General features: G+C 51.5%; 2 protein-coding genes across 5 annotated transcripts in view; one reads left to right on the top strand and one right to left on the bottom strand.

Moving 5' to 3' along the window:
* Window positions 1-13,571, bottom strand: part of TIMP3 (TIMP metallopeptidase inhibitor 3) — a 46,707-nt gene extending 33,136 nt beyond the window's left edge. Inside the window, exon 1 of the mRNA XM_029597329.1 lies at window positions 13,373-13,571. Coding sequence (XP_029453189.1) covers window positions 13,373-13,499 — 127 coding nt within the window. The 5' untranslated portion in view covers window positions 13,500-13,571. The remainder of the gene's footprint in view (window positions 1-13,372) is intronic.
* The window catches only part of SYN3 (synapsin III), a 387,951-nt gene that overhangs the window by 225,962 nt on the left and 139,348 nt on the right, over window positions 1-22,641 (top strand). The window lies entirely within an intron of this gene.

Raw genomic sequence — 22,641 nt, 5'->3', positions numbered from 1 at the left:
TGAAGAGACCCAGGTGGACTCTGGGCTCATGTACTACAATACTGATTTGTTGGTCTTCTGAAAAAGTGATCGCCGTATGCCCCTGTGAATTATTATTATTACACATTGCAGAGGCCGCACTGCTGACAGACAGAGCACGTTCAAAGCTGGGAGGAGACCCGAGGCAAGCAAAGGCTGTTTACAACTGGAAAATTCTCATCAGCGAACGCTATGGAGGGCGTCATGTGATGTTTCCCTGGCCTGGATCCTGCTCTTTCCACGTGGATGTGCACGAGGAATCCCGATGGGGATTTAACGAGCTGCAGTCCTGACAGGCGGGAGGAAATGTGCCAGTCCCTCGTTTGGATCAGAAGGCTTTGGGAGGCGGCCACTGTGGCCAGTGGAAAAAATGATGCGTCCCAAACGCGGTGCCCATTCCTTATGGAGGAAAAACAAGCTTCACATCGAGCCGACCCTCCCAGCTGTGCTTAACCGACAGCCTCCACATCTGGAATTAATGTCCATAGAAGAAGAAGAAGTCGGGGGCACATGGTCTTGTGTGTACTCCTGCAGTAAAGGCGTGAACTCTACCAACGCACCTGCAAGATCATTTGCAGAGAGAAAGTGCACGATCTAACCCCATCCCAGGAACTCTGAGCTGCAGTTATCCAGGCTAACTCCATCGATCTATGGGATGCTCCGTCTGCGTGCACACACGACGCATCCTTGATCACCTCCCTCACTCGAAGGACTCTTGCCCTGGAACAGCCTGACGTGCATGGGGAGCGCAGGCTGGGCACAAAAGGGGCGGAGGGGTTTCCTTTGGTTTTTAAACACATTGCCGGGTCGGTTCCACAGCTGTGGTCTGTGTCCTGTCCGAGCCGGCGGCTTTGGGCGCAAGCCTTAGGGAGAGTGAAGAGGTTTCATGTGGCACAGGTGCAAGGCCTGCAGGATTGCGAGGGCACTTCTGTTCCCTCCTTGAAAGCACCCAGCAGGGATCAACAAGGGGCATGCAACCGAAACGCCCTGCTCGCCACTTCCAGGCGTCAGCTGCCCTTGCCAAATTATAGTTTGAAAAATGCCAGAGGAACTGGGACAAAAAAAAAACCAAAAACTTAAAGAGGACAGGCAGGATCAGCCTGAAGAAGCTGACAAGAGCTGGACATGGCCAGCAGACAAGCTGAGCTTGGCCGGTACTTGGACACAGGAGCACCGAGGAAGAGCAGAACGTGTGGCCTGCAAAAGGCAACGGGAAACCACTGAGCTATTCTGCGATCACCAGCGGGAAAGAACTCGCACATCGGGCTGCTTGCTTCCGTGCAGGGTGCACGCACGCCGACGCTGAAACCAGAGCGGGGTCGAACAGCGGCCTCTGCAGAGGTTCCTCCCTCCCTCGTCTTCCCAGGACAATCCTTACGAAGTGGGTGCTTCAGGGTTTCAGAAAGGAGAGAACTGTATAAAACCCGCACCCCCCAGAAAAAACGCGGGTTCTTGAATGGAGACTTTCCTCGCGTGTCCCCGTACCGTAAAGGTTCAGGTGTGCGAGAAGAGGCTGCCGTTCATGGAGTTTCCTCCCCGTGCTCTGCGGCCACGCCGTGGCTCTGAATATGTCTTCATGCCACGCAAAAGCCTCCTGGACGGGCAGCTGAGCCACGGGGGAAAGAGGCTCAATCCTGCTGGGGGATTTACTCTTCATCGGCCTTTGAAAACCAGACCTGAAGGAAGGAAGAGGGTTTATCTGGGCAGAGTGCACAGGACGCTTCCAAGCAGCCAGAAACCGAAAGCCACCCTTGTGCCCGTTCCTCTCCGTCCGCCAGGGGACGTGCCAGGAAACTAATCAGTGGCAGGTTTAAACCCCGTTCAGACTGTGGAATCAGTGGCCAGAGAACATGTTCCAGTCCTTTAGTATGGTTGGGTTGTCTGGAGAAGTTTCTGCAGGGCAGGTCCGTAAACCGTAAGCCAGAACCGATGTCTCCAGCTTTTGCTTCTGGGAGCGAGCAACAGGTGCTGGATCTGTCGAGTTCTTCCGTATAAGCCCAGACTGGCCGCTGCTGGCCCATCACAGCACGGCCCCTCTCAGAAGGGGCAGTCAGCAGCAGACACGAGTTTTATCAGATATTAAAAGGCTACATACAGTAGATATTCACCCCCATAAGGAGAGAGATTTGCCACATTCCTGGTAAAAAAAAAACGCACACACGAGGAGTAGCCTTCAACCTTAGCTGGAGGTCAGGCTTTACTGCAGGAAGAGCTGAAGGAAGGCCGAAGGCCAAAGGCCACACAGGATCTCCTGCTACCCCCAGAATTCTCTAGAAACACGAGGGCGATAGTCAATCCGCAGAAAGCTCCTTGACAAGGCCTGCACCCCAGAGGCGCTGGGTGTTCTTCCATTGATAACCAATCATTTTCGGGCTGGTGTGGGTCAAGAAATATGGCGAGTGCCGGTTAGGGATGTGGGATTATGTTTTGGAGGAACTTTAGGCTTGCGAGAAGAGGGGCATAGGGGTGTGTGTGTGTATGTGCTCCGGAGCTGTGTTTTATCTGCACGTTTCCTGGCTCTGGAAAGCTGCAAGCACAACACGTTTATTAGCTCTTAACTGTCTAACTTGTAAGGCTGAAAGTCATATGGAATACGTGAGATACCTGTGCAATTTTCCACTGCCAGGAAAGCAGCGAGCAGGGGGTCATGGGGGGAAGGGGGTGGAGGAGACCGTGCTCCAGTGGATATCCCCCCCCCCTCAAGAAAAACTGTAGTCTACAGTGTAAAAATACCTAAAATCACATTCTTTGTTTCTTGGCACAAAATTTGAAACCCGGTATAAAATCCCAGGCCTGGCGGGTACGTCCCACACACACAGGGAAGGAATAAGGATGCAGCAGAAAGCCAAATCGGCCAACAAAATCCCGCTCTTCCCAAAATACAGATTTTTGTGTAGGAGACCCGAGCAGATCAGAGACTTTGAACTGGCTCCCAGAATATTTTACAATGATGAGTTAGTATTGTCCCGTCGGTCTCCAGGCTCTTCGAGGACTAGCCCGCCACACCGAGGAAAGGGCAGCAGAGTAAATACTGCCCTGGGCCCTAGAACACCAGTATACCACCTACCGGGGGAAAAAAAGAGAACAAGCCAGGCTGCTACAGATCCCTGCACGCTGTCAGAATCCATCACCTTCGTCACGCAGGCAGAAACCAGACAGACCCTCGCTCAATACAGGATCACAAACCAGAAACAGGCATAAAACCAAAACTAAACTGGAAACTCCCAGAAGCCAGACTAGAAGTGCATCCCTGGGGAGATAGAGACAGAAATGCATTTCCTCCTGTACTGAGGAAAACAGAAAGCTATCAGATGCATATTCATAGAACGGACACGTCAATCACCAAATCAAAAAATGCTCATTTTAGTTTTAATCTTGGTGGTCCCAGTGCAGGTCACGCTTCTTCCCTTGACACCCCAGCTCCTCAATCAGAGTCGGCACTCTCCCTCCCCACCCCAAACCTCAGCTAACATAGGTCCCTGTTCTCCTCCAGGCCCCGGGAGACCCCGTTTGAATTTGTAAGCTTTCAGTCTTTGTGGATTTTGCGTGGCTCTCTGCGTGCCACGGCCTTCTCTTCAGAACCTGACAGGGATGAGAGACTGGGGACTGCAGCACAGGACAGCAACCAAGGACAAGATGGTTCACGGCCAGCAGAGAAAACGCAGCCGCAGATTCTGGAAAGGGTTGCACGTCTTGTCACTAGGGCTGGCGCTGATGTCCGAATTTCTGCTTCCAGCCTTTGCAGATCTTGTGCAGCTGGGCGCCGTGGCCCTCGGTGCTGATCTGTCACAGGCTGCAGAAGAGATTTATCAGTCAGTTTTATCTGAGCAGCTGTAGTAAAGCTGGACCTGTCTGAACAACCTCACAAGGCCCCTGGCCCACTTGTGCCAAATGCATGAAACCGTCAGGCACAGGTGCATCATAGGATTACTAATAAGTACTCCCAGTGCTGCCTTTACTTCATTTCCCCTAGAGAAAATGAAACTACAAATCCCAGAGCCCCTTGTGTTGTGACGAATATTTATTGAGTTTCTGAGCGACCAACTGTGCACTTGTGTTTTCTCACAAGACCTAATAACTTGAGCGGAGTTAGGAGTGCGACCTCATCTCCTGCGACTGATTCCCAGCCTGTGCTGCCGGCGAGCAGGGGGTCGCCGGCAGCACAGAAGAGTCCCAGACCCGTGCATCAGAAATCTGGTAGCCTCCGTGCCCTGCTCCCCAGCAAGCAGTGCCCAGACGCTCAGAGCCTCAGAGCGGGGATGGGTGCAGGAGACACAGGGCAGCCAGAGGTCCCTGGGAGTCAGCGCGGGCCGTGGTAGGCGAGGGTTTGCTCTGCAGGGCCCAGCGATGGTTTCCCTATTACTTTACGACGTGCCCGGCCGGGGGAGAGAGGGAGAGGTCGTGTTGCGGTTACTGAGGTGATGCCAGAGTTTGAATATTCATTTAAAAGTTTCATATTTAAAAAGTACCTTCTCCAGTTCCGTGTTCCTGCAGGATGGGAGGAGGAACACGAGTAGATCCACTGTTGCTAAAGTTATAGCAGGGGCTGGAATGATCTGCGCCCCAGGTCTGCTAAATAGCGAGTAACTCCCTCCGGGAAGAGTGAGCGCGCTGGGGACAGGATAAACCTGCTCGCAACCCCCCCCTCTAGTGCCCACCCGCGCGGACCTCGGGCCTTGCCAGAATATCAGCTCTGGCTGGGCCCCTGCCAGGGAGGCGTGACGATGTCACAGGTTTACTCTCCTGGACAGCATGGGAGCTAAGCCAGTGACTGGTACTGATTCACATGACCACCCCTAATTAACTGGTAATTTGCAATGGATTTCAAAGCCCCGCGTTACTGAAATATTGACTGAAGCGCCGGGTTTTATTTTCTATTGCAATGTTAAGATAAGGAGGCTTCTGAAGCGTGCGGGGACGTCTAAGCCGCGTTCCTCCTGGCTCGCCCTGCTCTCCGGCTGGGGGTGTGTGTGTATAATAATGAGTGTGTGCTTGGGATACCTCTCAACTCAGGGCTTAACCATGATAAGCCGAGCCTTACAGATTCTATTCTGCTACTAACAGCGCCCACCAAGAACCCTCCCGCTGGGGGTTTCTAATCCGGGACACACAGCTCGTCTTCATGCACGAATTCTGGCAAGACCCGTCTGGCCCAGAAGGGGGGGTGGAGAGATACTGTCTCATCTGCCATAAGCACCTGAATTCCCTTTCAGTCCTGTTTGTGGCTCCGACGGGACAATGAGGAATCAGTAAGGCTCCTAGAGCCCAGATCACCTCTTAACTCCCAGTTCTGTCCCTAACACAGACGGACAGCCTTGGTTTGGGGGGGGGGGGGGAGATATTTTATAGATGCGGCCACGCGTACACCCTGCTGGATTTCCATACGAGGAGTTATCACCCAGGAAGAGGATCTTGGGATTCACAGAAGAAGTGCCAGAGGACCTTTCAGCTCGGCGTCCTGCCTCTCTGACAGCGGCCAGTCTGGGTCATTAGGAAACGCCCGGCAGAGCCTTTGATCAGTGTCCCTCCCGAGCCTCTGAAAGAGGAAGTATTAGGAACAATACCATCACAGGTTAGAGGAGCGGGCAGCGAACCAGGGTTCAAATCTCACGGCCACTCCTTGTGACCCCGCTTCACTCTCCGTGATGAGCCCCTCTGGGGACGGGGACACACCCGCGGCACCTGAATGTGATCCTCTCTGAAGAGCCAGAAAGCGGAAGATAAATCAAATGAAAAATAGAGTTATAAAAACAAAAACGCCCAGTTAGCTCGTGAGTGAGGCTCAGTCCTGTCCCCGTGAGAAGGTTCACGGCATCAGCGGAGCCAAAACGTACAAAACCGTGCCAAGCCACGAAAGCATGAATGAAAATCCACCAGCTCGTGAAGGGAATGAGGCTACAGAACTAGCAAAGCAAAAGAAAAAAGAGAAATCAGAGCAGCAAACCAGGACGGACGATTGCTAGAAGCACAGAGAGCCACTTCTGCAGCCCCAGGTGGAGCAGGGGTGAACTCAAACCTATAGATGAGAGACTGATAATTATTGCAGCAGACGATTCGCAGGCAGCACAGATAAATGCAGAATCTGTGGAACAGAACTGGAAACCGTTCCACATCTCATCGCTGGATGTGACGCGTCCTTGTCAGAAGGCTCGGCAGCTTATAATGTTTACAGTTTCCAATGGATAACGGCGATGTAACCAAGCAAACTCTGGGAGCAGGACCCTAAAAGAACAGCAGATAAAGGCGTTGTGATCACTGTTCCCACCCACAGGAAGATCAATGCTAGAAAACCACAAGAAGGGCATTGCTGATAGAGGCGTCAGTACCCAGAGACAGCAAAGATCCTTAAATACCAAGAGATGCAATCAGAGACCAAAACAATGAGGCAGAAAGATACAGAAATAGTCTCCTTTATAAAGAACACAAGAACATCCATACTGGGTCAGACCAAGGGTCCATCAAGCCCAGCATCCTGTTTCCAACAGAGGCCAAACCAGGCCACAAGAACCTGGCAATTACCCAAACACTAAGAAGATCCCATGCTACTGATGCCATTATTAGCAGTGGCTATTCCCTAAGTAAAATTGATTAATAGCCATTAATGGACTTCTCCTCCAAGAACTTATCCAAACCTGTTTTAAAACACAGCTACACTAACTGCACTAACCACATCCTCTGGCAACAAATTCCAGAGCTTTATTGTGCGTTCAGTGAAAAAGAACTTTCGCCGATTAGTTTTAAATGTGCTACTTGCTAACTTCATGGAGTGCCCCCTAGTCACATCTACCCATTCTAGACCTCTCATGATCTTAAACACCTCTATCATATCCCCTCTCAGCCGTCTCTTCTCCAAGCTGAACAGCCCTAACCTCTTTAGTCTTTCCTCATAGGAAAGCTGTTCCATCCCCTTTATCATTTTGGTAGCCCTTCTCTGTACCTTCTCCATCACAATTATATCTTTTTTGAGATGCGGCGACCAGAATTGTACACAGTATTCAAGGTGCGGTCTCACCATGGAGCGATACAGAGGCATTATGACATTTTCCATTTTATTAACCATTCCCTTTCTAATAATTCCCAACATTCTGTTTGCTTTTTTGACTGCCGCAGCACACTGTACCGACGATTTCAATGTGTTATCCACTATGACGCCTAGATCTCTTTCTTGGGTTGTAGCACCTAATATGGAACCTAACATTGTGTAATTATAACAAGGGTTATTTTTCCCTATATGCATCACCTTGCATTTATCCACATTAAATTTCATCTGAATTTGGATGCCCAATCTTCCAGTCTCACAAGGTCTTCCTGCAATTTATCACAATCGGCTTGAGATTTAACTACTCTGAATAATTTTGTATCATCCGGCCTGATTAAGAAGAATTATCAAGTGCACCTTGCTATGTTACACTCTGTGACCTCCAGATGGAGATCTCTTTGGCACAATGCAAGTACTAAGAAGGGAATTAGCAGTGAATAAGAGAATGAGGTATTTCCCCAACATGCCCTGGTTTATGAACGAGGTAATGCACAAAACCAAGGGGGCAAGATCTGCTGCTGGGGTTAATAAAATCCCAGAGAAAGCCATGAAACCTTTTATTTCACATAAGTGGAAAACCTGCCTAGGCCCTAGAGTAAAATTGGACGCACCCCTCTGTACCCCATTCATGGTTTACCCTGCTCCTCCCACCCCAGCAGTAGGTCTTTCAGGATCTGACAACTGGAAGACTGAGGCATTAGGAGGATGAATGAGATGTTTAGGTGGTCTTTGGAAGAGCGTGGCAGACTGCAGGCAGCCAGTAGTAAATTCAGATTAGGCGGGTCACATGTTTGCAAAAGGTTCTTTAGGGCACTGACCGGATTTGAGAATCTTGGGCAAGGACCTAGATAGTTTGAGTCTTACTTACCTGTAGCATAAATGCGTGGACATGGAATAGTATAGGACACTGACAGATGAACAGTGAGACGAGTACTGGCCTTCGGCTTACCTGTATCCTCTCTGCAGCTGAAGCCTGCCCTGCAGTTGAGGTAAAACCTCAGAAGGTGTTTTAGCCGATTAACAGGCCAATGCAGAAAGGTGCGTTTTTCTGCCTGCACCCGAACGTGCATTTTCTGTGCGCAAAACCTATTGCTGATGCAGAAAACGCAGGCCCTTGCATGGAAATCGTAAGTAAAATTCCCCGATACAGAGAGACTGCACCTTTAGCAGTGCTGGAAACTTACACTTAACTGCAAAACTACCCACTGCCACCATTTAGACGGATAAATACCGCTTTATCCGTGTATCTGGTGTGATTCGCCGCAACTTAGCTGGATGAGTATTTCCCGCTGCCAGACAGACGGATAAATCAGTATTTATCCAGCTGCGTGGTGACTCCGCCTGCCGCCAATGACACAAAGCCCTGTCAGCGATGCCTCCAACACCATGCCAGAGTTAAAATGTATGTTTGGCCTCTGCTGAATGCACATTTTAAAATGTCGGTGCATTTTTTTCTTTTTTTTTTAAACTCCCGATTCATTTGCAGAGCATTAACTTACTACATCGGGAGTTTAAAAAACATTTTAAACCGAGCATTAAAACAAAAGGTTTTTAACACTCAGTTACCTGCAGCGACCTGTCGAGGAGCAGATTACAAATGCAGCCCTCGTCCCCTGGTGCTCACAGCTGCTGTTTGGAGACCATGGAAGTTTGCACTGTGAAATGCTGACGCCTTTGCCGCTGTTTGGCTTGTGGAACAGCCTCTAACCCACCAAGAGTTGCACAAAACATTATCAGAACTGCTCAGCTTCAAAATGTGAAAGTCTGAAATTCTCCTTTCCGGGAAAATTGCGATACACACGGTTATGGCTTTTAATGGCAGATTTCCTAGCTGCAAAATGAAAAGGGGGGGGCGTGGATTTAGAAAGCGGGCAGTGTGCGATGAGCAGGCCGTAACAGGGAAAGCGCGCTCTCGCTGATAACTCTGCCGGGCCGATGCAGTAACGTGCACTGAGGCCGAGCGCACCGTTAGCCCCCGGTTGGACGCGCGTTTTCCAGGCGCTACCTTTACCCCTTATTTAGTAAGTAGTAATAGCGCGTGGGAAACATGCGGCCAACACCCCCCGAAACTAATAGCGCCCGCATCATGCAAATGCATGGTGATGAGCCTTATTAGTTATTCCTGCGCGGTCCATAAAGTAAAATGTGCAGCCAAGCCGCACATTTTACTTACAGAAATTAACGCCTGCCCAAAGGTTGGCGTTAATTTCTGCCGGCGCCGGGGAAGTGCACAGAAAAAGCTGCAATATTAAGTTGGAGATCCCAAAAATTAAAAAAAAAAATTTTAATTTGCCCGCGGCCCGCAGGTTGGAAGACGGACGCTCAATTTTGCCGGCGTCCGTTTTCCAAACCAGTGGCTGTCAGCGGGTTCAAGAACTGATGCCGGTAAAATTGAGCGTCGGCTGTCAAACCCGCTGACAGCCGCCGCTTCTGTCAAAAAGGAGGCACTAGGGACGCGCTAGTGTCCCTAGCGCCTCCTTTGCATATTTTTTCTTTCTGAATCGCACGCCGGGACAGAGGGTGCCCGCCGGCTCTCCTGCGGGTTTTTCTGTATCGGCCCGTATGCCTGGTGAAGTCAGAGTGCCGCGCAAGGTGTGAGACCTTTACTGCATGCGCGAGACGAGGGAAAAGCTCGCCAGAAGCATTGGATTCGGAGGAGGAGGTGGGCTTCCTACATTACATACAGAGAGCACGCTGGGACTCAGTGTGGTTTTTCTACTTGTCCCTACACGTTCAAACCTTCGTGTTTGGACTATAAAAAATAAAAATCTGCTGGGAAAGAGGAGATGTCTTAAATAACACAGAACGTTAGGAAAGGAATGAAGAATAAACTAGAGGATGTCATAATGCTTCTATATTGCTCCATGGTGAGACCACACCTTGAATGCTGTGTACAATTCTGGTCGCCGCATCTCAAAAAAGATATAATTGCAGTGGAGAAGGTACAGAGAAGGGCGACCAAAATGATAAAGGGGATGGAACAGCTCCCCTATGAGGAAACACTAAAGAGGTTAGGACTTTTCAGCTTGAAGAAGAGACAGCTGAGGGGGGATGTGATAGAGGTGTTTAAAATCATAAGTAGAACAGAACAGGTAAATATAAATCTGTTATTTACACTTTCAGATAATTCAAGGTCTAGTGAGCACTCCATGAAGTTAGCAAGTAGCACATTTAAAACAAATCAGAGAAAATTCTTTCAGTCAATTCTTTTAATTCATTGCCAGAGGATGTGGTTAGTGCAGTTAGTGTAGCTGCATTTAAAAAAGGTTTGGACAAGTTCCTGGAGGAAAAGTCCATTAACCATTAAGTTAGAGTTGCAGAAATCAACTTCTTATCCCTGGGATGAGCAGCTTGGAATCTCTCTACCCCTTGGGATGCTGCCAGGTACTTGTTGCCTGGCTTGGCCACTGTTGGAAACAGGATGCTGGGCTTGATGGACCCTTGGTCTGACCCAGTATGGCACGTTCTTATGTCCATTAATCCATTTCCAGAACAGAGGCTCCGATATTTTCCTTTGGACTGTTTTTTATAGAGTGTGGTGGACAGGGCTTTAAGTGTCAGACTGTTATCCTATTACTGGACAGAAAATGCCTCCCGAGACTTTAACACTTATTTCCCGTCCTTAGGCTGGTGAGAAGTGCATACATGAGATATCCCGCGTGCTCTGGCTTCACAGGCCAGCTGTCGGGTACACAGAGTCCCAAGGGCACACTGGCCACTAATTGGTGTGAATCGCACTTGCTGCAGGTTTAGTAAAACAAACTCTTTTTGCTTTAAGTGTAAAAAAGGTGGGTGCTTAAACCCCCTGCCCCCTGTCGTTTCGGGTCCTGCAGCCCTCCACGGCGTTGTCAAGCTCGCTTCCCTTGCAGCCGGAAGAGCCTCCGCGGCCCCCGGTGCGGAAGGAGCCTCGAGAAGGACTCGCCACTGTTTTATGTTAAAAAGAAAACCTGCGCCAGGCCACAGCCCGATTGTCTCCCCCCTGGTCCTGCGTGGTGCAGGTTTCTGGGGCTCAGCACCTGCCCCAGAGAGCTTACTCTGAAGAGCCAGGAAGGTCCCCAGCTGGGCTTATAAGACTGCAGTGCCGAGCAAGGAAGGGGTTGAGTGCAAGCAGGGAGCCAGTGAAGTGGCCTTTGATGTTTAAATCCTGTGGCTTAAGCGCTCTGCGATCCGAAGGACTGTAGCTTGTGCACCTCCAGCATTCACAGACCAGGGTGGCCCACGTCAGCGCCAGCCTCTGTCCACAGCTCCACACCCAGAAGGAGAAGGACTCATTCTGTAACCGCAGAGCACCCAGCCCCGGGCTGGAGCGGCTTTCCCAAAGCTTTCGTGCATGCACAGAAGAGGAAGATTTCAGGTCGGGGCCACTTGCATTACTCCTGAGGTAGAGCCGGCGTCTGCATTCACTGTCAGTGCATCAGCAATCGCCCCTCTCTCTACCGCCACGCCCCTCACCCCCTTCCTGGGACGAAGCCTTTCAAGAACTTTCTAGACAGCAAACAAATCTCTGCAGGGCCCTTCCGTGTGCAGCACAACTTCTACTCCTCTCTCCAAACCTGGGCTGATCCTCACGGCAGAGAATGGGTGCCCAGCTTACAGATTCCAGGAGAGCTCTCCGACGGGTGAAAATGCACCCAGCGCCTCCCCTCTCACTGGCAGGTGTGGGACAGAAGTCACCTCAGTGGTCCTCCTTACCCTCCTCCCCTCTCACTGGCAGGTGTGGGACAGAAGTCACCTCAGTGGTGTCCTCCTCCCCTCTCACTGGCAGGTGTGGGACAGAAGTCACCTCAGTGGTGTCCTCCTTACCCTCCTCCCCTCTCACTGGCAGGTGTGGGACAGAAGTCTCCTCAGTGGTGTCCTCCTTACCCTCCTCCCCTCTCACTGGCAGGTGTGGGACAGAAGTCACCTCAGTGGTTTCCTCCTCCCCTCTCACTGACAGGTGTGGGACAAAAGTCACCTCAGTGGTTTCCTCCTTACCCTCCTCCCCTCTCACTGGCAGGTGTGGGACAGAAGTCACCTCAGTGGTTTCCTCCTCCCCTCTCACTGGCAGGTGTGGGACAAAAGTCACCTCAGTGGTGTCCTCCTTACCCTCCTCCCCTCTCACTGGCAGGTGTGGGACAGAAGTCTCCTCAGTGGTGTCCTCCTTACCCTCCTCCCCTCTCACTGGCAGGTGTGGGACAGAAGTCACCTCAGTGGTTTCCTCCTCCCCTCTCACTGGCAGGTGTGGGACAGAAGTCACCTCAGTGGTGTTCTCCTCCCCTCTCACTGGCAGGTGTGGGGCAGAAGTCTCCTCAGTGGTTTCCTCCTTACCCTCCTCCCCTCTCACTGGCTCGTGTGGGACAGAAGTCACCTCAGTGGTTTTCTCCTAATCGTCATGTTGTTGCTCCTCTTAATGTAGGATTTTTACCCTAAAATGATTTACCACAGGCAGACAAAATGCAGCCAATAAAATCTAGAACTATTAAAATCCGTGCAATTGTATAATGTCATTTCTGTCCACGTCAAAATGTTGCATGGCTGAAGACTTAGGGCCAACAGTCCCGAGAGGTGCATCACCCTGGAGGATCGAGTCATTCTAAAGCAAACACCATTTTACACTTCCTTTTACATTTTGCAAAAGCAGAGCGTCGGACTGCAGAAAAGTTAGTGCCCCACCGGGAAGCTGTGTCCTGTGAGTTTGTTGAAGATTCAGATCTCAATATCTAGTGCTGAAAGCTAAATATAGGCTACGTTTGGGACTGCAAGGGAGAGGTGAATGGAGGAGCACTGTCCAACCAAACCGAGGGCAGGGCATCGGTGGGCTTAAAATAGAAGGGGGTGGCTCTCAGGGCACATCGGCAGGGTTAATACAGAGCAGAAAACACTGCACAAAAGAGCTCTCATCACTACTCCGCTGGCAAACGACGGATAATCAAACATCCAGAGCTAACTAGCTTTGCATTCTGCAAGCTGTCACTTGTTTCAGCCAGGACGTGGTGGGGTAGAGAGGAACCAGCCCTTTTCCCTGTCCAGTGCTGAGCACACTGACACTTCAGCCTTTCCCTGTGCAACCATCAAAGCGTCCTCCAGACCCCACCGAGAGTGTAAAGCTCACCCAGCATGTGCAGATCTCGCTCATGCATAGTCACTGTGTGGGGTCACAGAACAGTTAGGGACCCCCACCCCCCTATTAGAAGAACATTTGCAAAAGCTTTTAAAAAGTGAGCCGACCCTCCCTCCCCGAGGCAGGCATCCTGGCTGAGGGGGTGCAGGGCGAGCACCGGGGCTTTCATGCTTTGGGGGGGGGGGGCAGGGGAGAGCCCTCGAGCCTGCACCTACCTATGTCCGAGCTGCAGAAGGCTTCCTGGGGGTGGCTGGGCCAGCACGTGCAGGCGTCCGCGAGCTGGTCCAGGTCCCAGCTGGCGAGCAGCGCGAGGAGGCCGAGCAGGGGCAGGCGGGCGAGCATTCTGGCGCGAGCGGGCTCTAGTCTCCGACTCTCGCTCGCTGGCCCGCTCGCTCCCCTTTTCTAGCCCACGGCCCCAGACCCGGGGGGGGGGGGCGGGTGCCCGCGGGACCGCCCCCGCCATGAGCTCACTGCCGCGGCGTCCAATCGCTGCAGGGCATGAGCTCATCGTCGCCCCGCGCCGGGATGTGATGGAGGAGGGGGGGGGCAGCGCGTGACCGCCGCGGCTCGTGCGCCGTTTCCTCCTGCTCGCGGCGCTCGCTGAGGTCATGCACCGGGGGTGCATCAGAAGTGACCCCCGATGCACGCTGCCAGCTCGCTCTCCCGGGGCGCCCCCTTCACGTTCGGTGGCGAGGAGCCAGTCGCAAACTCTGAAATGCAAACCATATTTCAGGGCACGCAAAGGTCAGTTATCTGCTGGCGCTAATAAATCCCGCGCTGCAAAGGAAATCTGCACTGACTAAGCACCGGGCAGCCCTTCAGAAGCTGAGTAACAGGATCCACCCTCGCCTTTCACTCGTCCGGGTTGGAATTCTTTAAGCAGCGCCCCTGCGATTCCCAGGCAGCCCTCGCATCGCCGGGAGCTGGCAGTGACATCACGTCTCTGAAAATGAGGTCACAGATGTTAAGAACCAATCCAAAGCGCCCCTGAAGTCCCGGAGCCTTTTGGGGCTAGGAGTTGCAAACTCCCTGAAGTCACTGACGTGATCTGAGCCGACTCCATGGCATTTGGCTGGTGTTTGGAGAACCGACATACAGAGTTTCTCCAGTAACCTAGAAGTGCAATCCTTGGTTGTTTGTAATACTCTGGTCTATAGCAATGTTTGCCAACCTTTTGCAGCCCAAGACACCCCTACATTAACCAAAAAGTGGTGTGGCACAGTGACCTCCGCAAAGCAGGCACTGCAAAACAGAGAGGACTCACATGGCTAGGGAAGCAGTCTCTTCCAAATTATAAAATAACCACAGAGCAGCCTTCCAGCGGCTTTAAGCGAGGTGATCACACGCAGGACAGACAGATATTTGCAGGGTGTGCAGATGATTTCGGCTGGTTTAGTTTTACAGTTGTTACCCATGTATTTCTCCTGCCATCATGGCTGCTCTGGCACCGGGGGATGCAGTCCAAAGTTGCATTTGTGGGTTACCCACTGCTTCAGCTTCTGCACATTTTTCAGTGGCACTTCCATGGGCAATAGCCAAAATGTGGACCACCTGTTGTGCCTAGAGAAGTCTCACCTTGGGACCCCCTGCTGCTCTGTACTTCATTCGCTCCATTCTCAGAGGGCACATCACCTGCCTGCCCCCCCCCCCCCCCCCCCCCCGAGTACCAGCTCCTCACTGTGTATAGACTCCTCTCTCTCCTCTCTCCTCCCCCTCTGACTCCACCTCTCCCTATATCCAGAGAAAGCACAGCTCCTCCATTGCTACTGCTGCTCCCAGCACTCAGACAGGCCGATACAGTAAAGCGCGGCCGCGGTTACCCTGCTTCTAACCCGCTTTGTACCCACAATGTGGCCGCGTAAGTCCAACCCGCGATTCACTATCCCTTTTAACCCATCCTTACCGCTTCTTGAAATCAACAGGTATCCCTTTCCGCCCGCGGCATGTATATGAGATGTAAACGATCGGATTAGCTATTCCCTCCCATACAGTAACGTGCACCCCGATTATCGCCTTTTTAACCTGCAGTTTTGCCGCGTGTTTAACCTGCTAATTTACCGCCTACCCTTACCCCTGCGTTAGTGTGGAGCGTCAGGCAAGCCCCAGCAGAGAGAGACGAAATTTCACGGGCAATCTTTCCTGTGAGGCTGCAGCAGCCCGGGGCGGATTGGGCGCTCCCCATGCGAGGCGGCTTCCAGCATTCCCCGCCGGCGATGGTGAATGAGTGCACACCATGACCTGAGCGCCCGGCTGGACGTCCGAGGTCACGGCGTGCGCTCATGGCAGCGAAGGTGCATGAGCGCACGCCGTGACCTAAGCGCCCGGCTGGACGTCCGAGGTCACGGCATGCGCTCATGAACCTTCGCCGGCGAGGGCGGCTGGAAGCCGCCTTGCATGGGGAGTGCCCGATCCGCCCCGGGCTGCTGAAGCCGCTCTCGCTGCCGGCTGCCCCCGGGAGGAGGGGAGAGAGGACTGGGGCTGCTCCGGAGCTGTCAGCACGCCCGCACGGGAGACCGGCACCCATGGACGCGACCAGGGCAGATGAGCAGGGGCTGAGGGAAAGTTTGCCCGATCCTGGCTCCTCTAAAGGTCTTGTCCCGGGGGGGTGAGGGGGTCAGGCAGTGAAGCAATCATTTGCACAGGACAAGAAAACAAACTGCACCAGCCCTTCTTCTGTATGCACTTCCTGGTACCTGAAATGACAGGTACCAGCGCAACCAGGATGCTGTATAGCGCTCTATACAGTAAAATGGATTGCGCTTCATGGACGCGCTTTGGACGCGGCTTGCATTTGCATGCCATTTAAATACTGTACCGAGCGGTATGTGATCCGGACTGTGCGTGCGGCAAACGAGGGTGCGCCCGGCACTACCGCACTCTTTCTTCCGAGTCCTTACTGTATGGGCCTGAGAGTGAGGCACACTCTCCCTGCCTCACAGCCTCAGGATAGACAGAGGCTGGAGGAGGAGGAGCAGGCTGTGCATGCCCTGCATGCTGTTAATTCCCGTCCCACACTCTGGGCCCGCGCTGTCACATGTGACTGCTCATGTGCTCAGAAAGGAGCCCTCGCTGCTGTCTCTTGCTGGGAGGTGCTGAGAAGAGTCCAGGTGATTTGTTCAGGCTGTGGGGGCTTTTTTTTTTTTGTCCCCTTGCGTAAGATGCAATAATTTAAATCACCTGTCAATTGAACATTTTTCTACCAAGTCCTGACTTTTGAAACTCCTTGTGAAGATCTCCTGCAGCTCCCCTGATCTGCTGGGAGCAACCATCTGTAAGCAAATCCTGCTCGCAAAGAATCGGATACGCTGCGCATATGAATCAGAAACCCTGTGTGTATGAATCACATATCCTGCACATATTAGAATATAAGAACATGCCATGCTGGGTCAGACCAAGGGTCCATCAAGCCCAGCATCCTGTTTCCAACAGAGGCCAAACCAGGCCATAAGAACCTGGCAAGTACCCAAACACTAAGAAGATCCCATGCTACTGATGCAATTAATAGCAGTGGCTATTCTCTAAGTAAGCTTGATTAATAGCAGGTAATGGACTTCTCCTCCAAGAATTTATCCAATCCTTTTTTAAACACAGCTACACTAACTGCAATAACCACATCCTCTGGCAACAAATTCCAGAGCTTTATTGTGCGTTGAGTAAAAATAATTTTCTCCAATTAGTTTTAAATGTGCTACTTGCTAACTTCATGGAATGCCCCCTAGTCCTTCTATTATCCATATGAATCGGATTCCCTGCGTGCATGAATTAGATAGCTATTCAATTTGTGACATACCACACACAGCTGATCCCAGGAGTGAAGGGGAACTGCGGGGCAGCTGCATTTTAAAATGTAAAAAGAATGATCTGCCAGGAGATGTATATTCCTACTTGCCAAGGTCACGGAAGGTGCAATGAGCATGTAGCAGTCTCACTATTAGCCTGCAGTCCATGCCCCAGCCGAAGATTCGGTCATGTTGCCGAGAGCATTGCTGTGCCTACACAGAAACTGCAGGCCAGCAGAGTCCCTCGCCTCTGTCACAGCTGCCAAACACAGGCAGACCTTCGCCAAATACAGGATAAGTGAGCAGAAAGTATAAATAGGACGATGCGGACAAAAACTAAACGTGCAAACCCCGAGAAGCCCGATTGTGCATGCAAGGCAGCACCGGAGAAAGAGAAACAGAAATGCATCTCCTCCTGGGCTCTGCAAGATACAGAGGGATCAGAGACGCACATTCCCCAGAGCTGAGAGAGAAAATCCCAGACGTCCCCAAAAGATTGTAAGATCCTGGGGGGAGGAGGAGAGAGCAGCAAAATCCACGGTGTCCTGCCACCAGGCCAGGGACCATACGGACCAGCACCAGAACCCGAGCCATGTCCCTGAGGCTGTACCTTCCCTAACCTGCACCTTTTCCTGATTTAGTACCATTTTTTTTGTTCAGTTATTTTTTTATTAATATTTTTCTTTGAATGTAAGAATAGTTCAAATATATACACACAAGAGAAAAAAAAAGAGAGGTTGTACAAACCAGTAAACACAAAAGTATATAGAGCAAAACAAGTTAAAATGGCAAAACCCTGACTAAAGGCCTCAAATACCAGGGGAGAGAGAGAAAAATGGTCTCGTGGCCAGAGCATATAAATAGAGAAAAGCGAGAGGACAGAGCGGACACCCTGGGGAAGCCGACAAGGAAGGCCCTGAGCTGCAAGGGGTCCCAGAAAACCTCTCTCACCAGGGGGCCCGACCATGCCGGAGTCCCCCAAGGAGGAAACCTCGGCCCTCGCTCCTGCGTCGCCCTGGCCAGGTCTGGAAAGATCCGCTTTTTTTTTTTCCCCATCCCTAAAGAAGGCTTCACGATGAAGAAAAAGCCGAGTGAGGAATCTGTGGTTCCTGCCCTGCGGAAACACAAATCAAATCCATAAGGTGGCTCTAGGAAGAGCCTGGGAAGCAGATTTTTCCCAAGACTCGGACAGGTCCGAGGGCGCGTTCTGCCGCTGCTGCTGCTCTGAGCCGGCGGCGAATAGGAGGACGCCTTGGTTCGCAGGACTGCAACACCTCCTTTTCTGCAAGACTTAAACACTGAAGAAAATGTCAAACATGCAGATTCGGGTGCTTGGAGAAAGTCTTCCATGTTTTCAGGCCTCTGCCAAAGAGACGTTAAATGCACCTTTCGCTGCACTTGTAAAGTCTTCACTTTGGGAGCCTCCTGCTTTCACAGGTCGAAACGCGCGGATCTCGGCCATGAAGTTTGGAACGAGCGTCCAGAGTAATAGGTCAAGGCCGCCTCACAGAAGCAGGCTCAGTTCACGCTGGTCTGACCTGGGGAGGACTGGTGACCTTCTTGAACCCCCTCCTGTGAGTCAGCAGCCAAGACCCCCGGGCATCGAGGAGACCTCACCCAAGGCCGAGACACCAGGCGCCCGGGAAGGCCGAGACACCATCTCCGTAGCTTCCCGCTGTCATCCACCACCAGCAGCGAGCGCTCGGACGCAGCGGCAGAACTCTAATCTTGTTCTGGCAACTCAGCCCCCCCTTTCATTAACCTTTAAACATGATTACGGCGTAAAAGCAAAGACAAGGGATTCATGCAGGTCATATAAAGCCATCGGCTGACACAAAGAGATTCACAGCTTGTTACATCCAAAATATGAACTCCTGCAGTTCCCCACAACACAGGGAAGGGAGAAATAATAAGAAATAAAATGTAAATCAGTCCCAGAATGACCAGTGCCTGCAATTTACATGTTAAAGCCCAAACCACCTAAGGTTATTCAGACTTGTGAACCCTCTCAACAAGAAAGGTCTCTAAATGAGCCGAATCAACAGAAAGCAACTTACGTCCTTGAAGACCAACCACACGTTCCCCTGGCTGCCTCGGATAAATGCACCCTTCCTCCTCCTCGCCTGTCTCTCTGGACACGCCGGCCACAAAAAAAGGTGGTTTTTATACTGGAAGTACTGTTCAGTTACCAAGGGCCTTATTTTCCAATATCGCATTGGTAACGCATTAGGGGGCGTTACCAATGCAAATGAGGCTTCTTTCGTGCAGTGGGGAAAAGTGCGGCGATGTTTTCGCCATTCACGAAAACATTAGCGCCGCACGCGATGTTTTCGCGGTGCACGATAGTCCCAGACAGCCTCCTGGGGAGGGAGAGAGAGAGAGAGAGAGAGAGAGAGAGAGAGAGAGAGAGAGAGAGAGGGAGAGAGAGAGAGAGAGAACCTTACTATAGTGCCTATGCCCTACATAGGTATTTTAACCCCTATGGGAGGGCCACCTACTAACTCGGGGTGGGGATTAGGTATGAGCGTCGGGGGTTGGGGGCCACTTTCGCATTCCACATGAGACCTACGGGCAGAACAGTGGTCTCTAGTGCAGATTTGCTGGCCGTCGGAGTGAGGACGCTCACTCCAAGAAGTGGTTTGGGCAACGTTCTCTCTACCTAGCTTGATGGACACTCTACCTGGCAACAACATGCTAGGTGGAGAGAACGTTGGCCAAATCTCCGCTTGGAGTGAGCGTCCTCACTCCGACGGCCAGCAAATCTGCACTAGAGACCACTGTTCAGTCCGTAGGTCTCATGTGGAATGCGAAAGTGGCCCCCAACCCCCGACGCTCATACCTAATCCCCACCCCGAGTTAGTAGGTGGCCCTCCCATAGGGGTTAAAATACCTATGTAGGGCATAGGCACTATAGTAAGGTTCTCTCTCTCTCTCTCTCTCTCTCTCTCTCTCTCTCTCTCTCTCTCTCTCTCTCTCTCTCTCTCTCTCTCATCTCTCTCTCTCTCTCTCTCTCTCTCTCTCTCTCTCTCTTGCTCTCCCCCCCCCCCCCCCCAGGAGCCTGAAACAGGCTGTCTGGGACTATCGTGGATGGCAGTAATCCTTTTCAGGCCCATAACGCGAGGTTGGAGTTGTAGTTATTAGCCGCGATAGCAGCCGCGCTACTCTCTTATCAGGCAAATGGAAACCCTGTGAAATCCCAGTCTCCTTCTCACTGGGAAACCCAAGAGCCTCCAGAAAGGATTCTTTTAGTAATTTGTCTGCTGAAAGCTGTTTTGCATTAGGGAAATTCAGAAGCCACAAGTTGATGGCGCTCATCGTATTCTCCAAAGATTCAGTTATGTAAAAACAGATTAACTTTGCCGATTCGCTGAGGCGGGTGATTGGATTGTGGTTTCAGCTGATAGTAGGGCCTGTTACTTGCTGTTCACTCCTGGCCGGGCGGGCCTCAAAATCTGAGAACTTGGCAGGAAAAAAAACAGGAGAACAAACGCAAAATAGCTCAACAGTACCAGCTGGGGAGGACTCGGGTTGAGTCACCACCTGCCAGATGTTCTTTAATGTCATTTCCCCTGGTTCAGCTGCTAGGCTGGGAGCCCCAAAACCCCAAACATCAGGCGAAAAGGAAACTGGCTCCAGCATCACTGCACCTAACCCAAACGGGTTGGTTCCACTGCTTGATACAATCTGGATAATCTTCTGATCTTCATTTACCACACAAGCAGATATTGGGCCTACAGTACTTGGGCAACTATCCGCTGGCAGGAATGGGTAGATCAGGTAGAGGAGGCGGTATACGATTGTTTCAGACCCCTCCCTGCTTACATCCATTGGGTCCACCATTGCAGGTTGTAACAAATATTTATCCATGGGGAGAAGCTGATGGTTTCCCTTTTTGCTTTCTTCCCATAATTGGTAAGGCAAAATCTTCCCAAAGGAGCACGCCCCTTTGGCGTGCAGCTTTGGCGTCGTGCGCCGGCGGCTGCGCACCGCTGGCGGCTGCGCACCGCTGGACGTGGCTTAGTGTATCCCTGGAGCTCCAGTGGCGTCAGCGCTCCCAGAGGTGGACGGCCAGTTCCGTTTCAGTTCAGGGCTCTCAGGAGAAAGCAGCAGCGAGATTCCCCTCCCCCTTATTAACATATTATTTTTTTCTCTTCTTTTCCTATGCTTTTAGTTTAATCACGTTTATTATTTTGGCAATGCCTGTAAATGTCTCCTGCGATAAAGGGATGTGAATGTGCCCTGCCTGCTCCTGCAGGGCTTCCTTCTGGTCAGGGGCTTGACTGAGAGCTGAGATCTCTCCCAACACCGATATGCTGGAGGCTTTGAACCTCAAGTTTTGCAGGGCTCTGGAGGAGGCGAAAGATTGCAAACAGCAGCTAAAACTACTGCAATCAGCCAAAGCTTTGATTGTGTTGAACGGTTGCCCATAGCGACGTTATGCAGTGCCGTGTGCCCTTCGGGGGAGTATGGGTCACCCCTGCAATTGTTGCTCTCATGTCCAGTCAGAATCCTGATTCTATGACCCTGACAGCCCTTTGGCTGCAGTGAATGGTGCCCAGATTCTTGGACGGGCTCAGGACCCTGCATAGTGCTGATGAGTTCTGCCATTCCGGCACTAAAACATAAGAACATGCCATACTGGGTCAGACCAAGGGTCCAACAGTGGCCAATCCAGGCCATAAGAACCTGGCAAGTACCCAAAAACTGTTGCGTCCGTCGCTGCTCAACGCCCTCACTCCGCCCTCTTTACCTCTGTAGCGACTCCCTCCGGGTCTGATGGACGGTTAGCTGCCGCGGCGTCTTCTTGCCATCTCTCTCTGGCGTCCCCGGACCGGCACGACGCTGCGGATCCGCCATGTTCCTGATGACATAGGGCGCGCGCGCTCCGATTGATGTACCAGCAAGGGCGCGAACCTCGGGGGCATCCCACTGAGATGACGTCACCCGCTTCCGATATAAAAGGTCTCAGTATTTGCTAACACATCGAGTTAGCAAGGATTCATCCAAGCTACTCTGCCTCCTCGGACTTACCAGGGGTACCCGCTCCTCGGGGTCCTCGCTCTCTTTTCTTTATTTCAGATTGCAGATAGGAACCGGTACTCGCTCCTCGAGGGCCCATGTTCCTGAACACACTGAAGATTCTCTACTGCCTGGAAGCTATCGCAGATACAGACATTTGTGAGTTACCATCGCTCTCTCAGAGCTTTCCCTGGAACCAGGTACTCGCTCCTCGAGGGCCTAAACCTTTCCAGCTCCTGAGCTTCCTTAAGAACTTATGTGAGTTTTGTCATCCAGTTCTGCCTATGAACACAGCAATGGAACAAAAGCCTGGGCTCTAAGGAAAGGGACTGAGCAACAAGGAAATTCTGGTTTTCTGTAGCAAACAAAACCCAGAACAATGATCACGTGCACTCTTTTACTGATTACCCAGAACAATGATCCTGTGCACTCTTTTACTGATTACCCAGAACAATGATCCTGTGCACTCTTTTACTGATTACCCAGAACAATGATCCTGTGCACTCTTTTACTGATTACCCAGAACAATGATCACGTGCACTCTTTTACTGATTACCCAGAACAATGATCATGTGCACTCTTTTAGTGATTACCCAGAACAATGATCATATGCACTCTTAGTGATTACCCAGAACAATGATCATGTGCACTCTTTTAGTGATTACCCAGAACAATGATCATATGCA

The sequence above is a fragment of the Rhinatrema bivittatum genome, chromosome 4, assembly GCF_901001135.1.
Source record: "Rhinatrema bivittatum chromosome 4, aRhiBiv1.1, whole genome shotgun sequence".
Lineage (NCBI taxonomy): Eukaryota > Metazoa > Chordata > Amphibia > Gymnophiona > Rhinatrematidae > Rhinatrema > Rhinatrema bivittatum.
Note: the sequence above shows the minus strand (reverse complement) of the source record. Positions and strands in the feature narration are given on the sequence as shown.